At 45.5% G+C, this 7,986-nt stretch overlaps 1 protein-coding gene and 1 long non-coding RNA gene across 2 annotated transcripts in view; both read left to right on the forward strand.

Annotated features, from left to right (window-relative positions):
* Positions 1-4,385: 4,385 nt before the first annotated feature.
* The window catches only part of qsox2 (quiescin Q6 sulfhydryl oxidase 2), a 49,228-nt gene continuing 45,627 nt past the window's right edge, over positions 4,386-7,986 (forward strand). Inside the window, 1 exon segment of the mRNA XM_016664246.1 lies at positions 4,386-4,717. Coding sequence (XP_016519732.1) covers positions 4,483-4,717 — 235 coding nt within the window. The 5' untranslated portion in view covers positions 4,386-4,482.
* On the forward strand, positions 4,724-7,811 carry LOC107833879 (uncharacterized). Its single transcript, XR_001659654.1, has 2 exons — positions 4,724-5,981; positions 6,866-7,811. It is a non-coding gene; the product is annotated as an uncharacterized LOC107833879 (long non-coding RNA).

A 7,986-nucleotide genomic window follows, 5' to 3' on the forward strand; every position in this document is an offset into this window, starting at 1 on the left:
CACACACCGAACACACACCGAACACACACCGAACACACACCGAACACACACTCAGGTCTTTCTGTCCTTAAAGGACAATCAGCCGCATTTTAAAGCCGGTTCTGGTCCGAACCCTGGAACCGGTTCTGGTGAACTCCTTGGAGTGGACTGGACATGAGCAGCAGTTCAGAACCAGAACCGAGCCTGGGTTCAGAGATCCAGCAGATTTCTGGACCAACCAGGACCTGGATCTGGCCCGGTTCCGGCCCGGTCCAGTGGCTCCAGGTCCGGTCAGGTGTTAGCAGGGGGCGGGGCTTACCTTCAGCCACACTTCCGTCTTTCATCATGGTGCTGGCTCCATAGGTGAAATCTGGACCCGGGATGGTGAGGCCCCTGGACCGGGCCCTCCCCAGCGGAGCCTGCACACAGAACGCAGCGCTCCTTACCATGGTTGAACTTTGACCTTTTCATCTCATAGAGTGAGAGGTTCTGCTCAGCCAGCCGGTTCTGGGGTCTAGATAAAAAACGGGTCCAGCCGTCAGTCAGACAGCGGGCTGAGGCGAACTGGACCCGGTTAGAACAGAACCATTCTCTGGTTTCATCCTGTAGAAGGAACGGCTGGCACAGAGCGACCCCATCAGTCTGTCCGGCGGCGGCGCTGCCTTCTCGTGTCTTTGCCTTCTCAAACCTCCAGTCGGTCATGGCCGCTCACAGAGACAGGTTCTGGTTCTGGGAGTTCTCTCAGGACATGCAGCACATGAAACCCAGCGGGTCGACCCATCAGGCAGAACCAGTCAGATGTTTTAGCAGCTGCACTGAGACCACCAGTCCGGTTCTGATGATATCTTGGTCAGTACTGCAGTATCAGAACTGGATTCAACTGGAGATGTTCTGACCCGGTTGGGCGACCTGTTTTTTCCTGGTTCCTTTGGTTCAGGTCCAACATTGAAGACCTGATAAGGCCCGCCCACTGACAGGTGGGAATCCCTCAGGTGGTCACAGGGGCGCCGTATAGGCAGGGAAAGGGTTAACCCTATGACAATTCTAAGGGCCCTGGACGACAGGGGGCCCTCCACATAAAAACTTGTTTTACAGAAATGAAATAAAAAGTGGGGCCCTGTGAATTACTGTTATTGTGTTTTTTAAAATTGTTTTTAGCAGTAAAAATTAAATGTTATCCCTCCCAGACCAAAACGCACACATCTATATTTACACTGAACTCCCCCTGGATCTACGTTAAATGGTTCGTTCCTGTTCAGCAGCTCAGTACAAGACAAGAAACATGGCGGTTACTACGCTGCCTAGAAAAAAAATAGTCATGTTTAAAAAACTAGAGAAATAAGAGAGAAAAAGACAAGAGTGTTAATTTATAACCCAGTTTTTCTCCGAGAGGTGAATAGACTGTGTGAGATTATCAACCATTTAGCATAGTTAGCTTAGCTACAGACTACTGTTTGCCTCCATAGCATTTAGTGAATTAAGGGGAAGAATTACCAACATATTCATATATTGAACATGTCCCTGTACCTTTTACCACTTAGCAACAGATGAGTCAGTCAGCAGCAGCTCTAACCACATACCAGCATAAATCCTTTTCCTCCCCGTCCCAGTGAAAAAACTGAGCAACACTGTGTTCAATGACAAGCTAGTTAGCATCATTCCAGGGAATCCATAGGGATTTCTCTGTGTCTTTGCTTTTTTTACAGTTACATAATAAAAACAATGTATTTGCTGCTGACAGAAATTCAAACAATCTTTATAAAATTATAATTAAAAAACAGCCTCGTGTCTGGTTTGCAGCCAGTCCACACAGTTTTACCTTGGCTTGCATTTAAATTACAGACATCTGTTGCCAGTCCCTCCTGACCTGTTCTCTCCTGAATGAAATTAAAGCTGCAGTGTGTAACTTTTATAAAAAAATATGATTTTTTTCATATTTGTTAAAACTGTCATTATGTTGTGACAGTTTGGTACGAGAGATAATCTGTGAAAAATCTATTTCCTCTGCCTTTCTCCCAGTGCTAGAAACAACCAGTCACAGGCAGGAAGCTCATGAGACACCACATGAGATTGTGCTGTCAATCACAATCTCATGTGGTGCTGCTCATCCTTCCTCCCCCTCGATTTATGCTGTGCTGCAGCTAGCATAGCACAGAGCTGTGCAGATTCAAACTGTGAATGCTCAGTTTAGTTAGTATAGCTACCAACGACGGCGGTTTCTTGTAATGATAAATTGTTTCTCCATCATTAGAACATTTAGCAGGGAGTGAATGAGATTGATTGACAGCGCTAAGAGCGTCCTACTGGTTCTGATTGGTTGTTTTTGGTCAGAACGGTGCATTACTTTAGCAAACAATAGTAGTTGAGAGAGGAGGTGGAGGAGATTGATTCCACAGATTATCTGTCTCATAGCAAACCGTCATAACATGGTGACAACTTTAACAAATATGGAGATACACTCAAAAAACCGTAACAGTAGTTGCACAGGGGGAGCCCAATTTAATTTTTTGTCATGGGGCCCAAGATTCGTGGCTGCGCCCCTGGGTGGTCATAATGTACTGCCTGATCCCTACCTTGATCAGCAGCGGGTCCCGCAGCATCGACTCTCTGAAGACGCCCAGCCGCGGTGATGCAATCATACCTGTGACGTCAGAGGCGGAAGCAGATTGTAATGAAACAGGTCAGGGGCACGTCGATAATAACAACACTATTATTATTAATAATATTAATGATGATAATACTGTAAGGAGCCCAACGCCGGTTCTAGAGGTTCTTCAGAGAAAACCGGGCCGAACTGAACCGAACTCTCTCTGCAGAACCCTGAAGAACCGGAACTATGACCGCCGCAGGTAGAAACAGCCGGAAATGGCTCCAAACTCACTTGAATTATTTATTTATTTATTATTATTATTATTATTATTATTATTAATTATTGTGTCAAAATATCAGTAGAGACTTTGGGACAATGAAATGATGCCGGAAGTCACGAAACGGAAGGAGAGCAAACTGATAAAACAGTTAAAGAGTCTTTACTGCTGCGGAGGAGGTCGAAGTTACTGCACAGTGTTAATAATTCAGATAAAAACTGATTAAATAGAGGACTCTTGGCAGAACATTTGCATTGATAAATATAAAATTTAGCTAGAGTTAAAAATAGATTAATTAAAATGTGTTATTGTTAGCAGGGCAGATAATAAAGAAGGTGACAAACTACTGAGGATCAGAGACTGAAAATAACTCACTTGAGTTCATCTGAGCTTCGTCCCTGCGACTGCCGTCGTTAGTTGGATGGTTGTCATGGTAACGGGACGCGGAACGTGTTTTTTTTTTTTTTTTAAATTTTAATTAGATTCCAAAAACAATTTGACAACACACACGTCTCAATAGTAAGCTGCAATTCAACAAGATGAACTGAGCAGAAAATAAATAAAAAATGAAGAATCTTTGAAAACGCAAATCAAGAAAACCGACAGAACTCGGTACCAGTGTGAATTTCAATTCTTAAATCATTACAGAGGAATAAAGTCTGGCCTTCTGACGAAACGTTTAAGCGCTTATTTAAATATAATTAATCCACTTTGAAAACAGGTGACATTTCTAACGTGGCGTCAGGAGAAAGCAGCCTACAGAACCGACTGAACGTGGAGCGACACCTGAGCACGTCCCCCTTCCAGCCTCCAGGGGGCGGCAGCTAGCTCTACCGCATTCAGAAACTGTCGGAAAAAACGAATCTAATGAGATCAAATTAAGACAGCAGTGACGAAGCATCGTGTGTAAAGCTGACCATTAAGCTAAGAGGAAGAGAGAACCTCACTTCCTGGTGACTCTTCTTCCACATTCAATTCAGTTTATTTATGTTTAAGTTATGTCGCAACCAGAACCACCCGAACCACCGAAAACTGCTCCAACCCAGCTGGTTTCCGAACAGAGGAACCACTTCCGAGTTCCGCGAACGCAACACACCTGATACGTCAGCTTTGCGTCACATGAAAAAGATCGTTTATTGAGACATATGAACGACTTTGAGCTGAAACAAACAAAAAGCCCTCAAAACTCTCCATCTTCACCTGAGGACGAGAAGAATTGCGAGATGTTTCTGATTTTGACTCTCACTTCGGGATTCTCGGATTAAGGAAGTTACAAACAGTTACCAGTGGATACAAAGCAATAAAATATTAACAGGCAGATTTTCTTGGGACTAGTTTGTTGTTGATGAGATTCTACTTACTGAGGTTCACCTCTTAGACATAGGTATCACCATAACAACCAGAGGAGTTTAATCAGTGTAGCTTTTATTTAACTCGGATATTGATGAAAGCTTTGTCGCTTCTGCTCCTGCAGTTCGAGGCTGTTTCGTCTCCAGTAAACACATCAGAGTAAGACCTCTGCGCGCTCCCCCCCTCTTTGCAGCCTCAGAAGCTAGTGCCGCTGCGCTCATGTCTCCCCGGATCCAGCAACCGGTTCTGTTCAGAAACTTTCCGGATCCCTGACGGCCCAGCAAAGATGTTCCGGCTGTGGCTCCAGGCGGCGGGGCTCCTGTGGCTGTGCGGCGGCTCTGTGGGCGGCTCTGGGCGGCTGTACTCGGAGGAGGATCCGCTGGTGATCCTGGGCAGCAGCAGCCTGAAGTCCACCGTCACCAACTCCTCCTCGGCCTGGCTGGTCCAGTTCTACTCCTCCTGGTGCGGACATTGCATCCAGTACTCCAGCACATGGAAGGCTCTGGCTCAGGACGTGAAAGGTACCGGTCCACAATGCTCGGTCTGTTGTTCCGTTGGGAGCAGCTGCACCAGACTCCATTCAGAATTCCCTTTCATAAACTTTCCGTTAATCGTGGAAACAGCAGCAGGTGTTAAGTTAAAACCGGTCCAGACCCGAACTGAGAAGCAGGTGCGGACCAGTTCGGCATCTTTTAATTTAAATTTGACGATTATTTCAAATAAAATTCTGTCTTTGTTCAGCTGGCTTCAAACAGCGGCTATTTTGTTTTTACTGGAGTTCAGAGCTTAAAACTAAAGTTTTTCTAAGAGGTTTTGATAGGAACAGTTTTAGCTGACGCTAACCACGTGACCACAGTGTTGGTTAACCCGCTGCTGGTTATGGTGACCAACTGGGAGGGAAATCAGCTTTAACCAACTGTTAGCTAGCTCCGGTGAGCTAACAGGTGCTCAGAGTTTCCGGTCGTGTGCGAAATTCTGCCCTCCTGTGTCGGAAGCGGGCACTGCAGCCAGAGAGGCGGGTCCGTTCATTTTCTGATCGATTTCTCGGTAAAACAACTCTGATAATCACGTTGTAACATTCAGTTTAATCGGCAGCTGCTGTTTAAAAAAGAAGAAATAACAAAATTGTAAAATAAACAAACGAGGTAAGAGGCAGCGGCCCCTCTGAGGGAACCAGAAGGGTCTCTGGGGAATCAGAAACCAGCTGCCCTGCTGATGGTCCTCCGCCAGGAGCCCAGCTAAAACTGTTCCTGTGAGGACCGGCTGGTTGCAGACCTGCTGTCCGGGTCAAAGGTCAGCAGATAGACCAAGCCATCTGCTGAACAATGTGGTCCTGCTGGTTTCTCGGTGGTGTTGGGAATAAATAGTTCTGTGTTTTCCTCTCTCTCAGCTGCTTGCTCTTATATACACGCACTATGCAAAGCTCAGGTTAAAGGAAGTGACATGCCAGGGAACGCCCTCTTTAGGGCGGAGCTTAGAGGAACCAGAAGCTGTTTTCTTATAAGGAGATGTGCTAATGGACTAGCGCTGCATTTTGGTCTAAATAAATGAGATTCATAAATTCAACTCGCTGACTCTCATCAACATGACGATCCTAAACGGAGAAAGAACAGGAACACAGAGGCTCTGGTTCTGCTCGGGAATTTAAAATCTGTTGCCTCATGCATAAAAGACTGCGCAGTTTTCGCACTAAAACTTAGAAAAGTGCGGCGCACAAAAAAATGGGATGCTTCAAGCTGCACGTAGCCGACCAGACTTCCGGTGGATGCGGAGCAAGATGGCAGCGTAAGATCGAGCTCCCTTGTCGAATTAACAAAAAATGGAAGAAAGCGGTGACTCGAAGCAGCTCCAGGCCGTGTTGGAGGGGCTAAACAATATCACGGCGGAAATTCGGGACTTCATAAAGGAGGTGAAGGAGAATCTCACAAAATTCAAAGACGAGTTCAAAGAGGAGGTGAAGCGAGAATTTATGGGCTTTAAAGAAGAAATTAAGAGAAAAGTGGCACAGAATGATGCGGAAATACAGAAACAACAAGAGGACATGACTGAGGCGCCGCATAGCAGAGCTGGAGGAGTGGGAAGCGAAGGACGCCATTCTGAGTCTCTTAAAACAGCAGAGAAAACTACAAGGGAAGTGGAAGGACACGGCAGGCGCTGCAACATGAGAATTTACAACGTGGCTGAACAAGACGGCAAATTAATCCAAGAAATGGTGGAGAAGCTTCTGCACCGTGAGCTGGCCCTACCGGCCGGGACCGGGCTGCAGATCCAGCCTCGGAAAGAAACCTCCACCCGAAGCTAATCCCAGGTCCATAGTGGTTAATTTTCTTAAATACTAAACCAAAGAAGAAATCCTGACAAAAGCATGGAAAAAGAAAATCCAAGTCGAGGGGAAGCGGATATTTTTCTACCATGATTATCCCACCGAGGTAATAGAAAAACGCAAATCCTACTCCGAGATTAAAAAGGCTCTGAAAGATCCGCGTCCAGACGCCAGTGACTAAAATACGGATTCACTGGCCGGATGGGATCAAGATTTACAACAACGCGGAGGAAGCTGCGATAGACATGAGGGGACGAGGGCTGGAGATGGAGAGCAAGAACGACACCGGACCTTCACCTGAGGAGAGGATCCAGACGGCGGTGCCCTGGCAGGGGATGGACGGCAGGACCCCCCTGCGGGCCCTGGTCGGAGCGCGGCCAGCCGAGCGAGGGAACGGCTGCAGGAGTTTCAAAGATGAGGACATTGAGGACGCGGAGGGAATGCGGACATAAATTGCTCATTAAAGAAGGTTCAAACATCGCCTGCTTTCAAGTTAAAAACGTAATGATTTTGAAGGGCAATCGTTTTGTTATAATCCCCCATCCCCCTATAGTCTTCTCTAAAGTTTGACTAAATAACGACAGGGAGACCCACCAAACAAGGGACTGTTGGACTCACCTAGCAGGTCGGGTAAACCCAATGAAGGTTTGCCCAAAACCACTAGGAGGGGGGTTATAAAAGGATACCCCCTCCCTTTCCAGCAGGGGGCCATAATCCCCTCTTGGATTATGGCCCACATTCAGTCGGGAGTTCAGATTTTGTGCTAGTTTAGTTTTGGTTCATAGTTTAAGTGGAGAGGCAGAGATTCAAACCAAGATATACAAACAATGTCTAAGGTTATTACTGTGGTATCACTGAATGTTAATGGTCTAAATAATATCAAAAAGAGAGAGAAGGTCTTAAATAAATTTAGAAAAGAAAAAGTACAAGTTATTCTCTTACAGGAGACACCTATCGGAAAAAGGACATGAAAAGTGCAAAAAAATGAGGGTATGGAAAGTCATTTTCCTCCTCATTTGGAGAAAGGCATAAACGAGGAGTTATGACATTGATCTCAAATAGTATAAAGTTTGAATTGTTGGAGGAAATTGGGGATAAAGACGGAAGATACTTAATGATAAGGGGCAAATTGGAAAATCAGTTAATCACACTATTCAGTGTATATGCTCCTCCAGAAAGTGACAAAGTACTCTTTAAGAAAATATTTGATCTCATTAACTTGGAAGCAGAGGGAATATTGATATGTAGCGGGACTTTAATGTCGTGAGAAATTATAGGATGGATACTACAAGCATTAAAAAGAGTAAAAAACAAATCAGTAGGTACATGAACACCATGATGTCAGAAATGGCAATTCTAGATGTGTGGAGAGAATTTCACCCCTTAGACCAGTGGTTTCCAAACTATTTCTGGGCCCCCTGTGCTATTTGGCCAGACAGCTATTTGGCTTACAAATAGCTGTCTGGC

The sequence above is a fragment of the Poecilia formosa genome, unplaced genomic scaffold (genome assembly GCF_000485575.1).
Source record: "Poecilia formosa unplaced genomic scaffold, Poecilia_formosa-5.1.2 Scaffold473, whole genome shotgun sequence".
NCBI classification, from domain to species: domain Eukaryota; kingdom Metazoa; phylum Chordata; class Actinopteri; order Cyprinodontiformes; family Poeciliidae; genus Poecilia; species Poecilia formosa.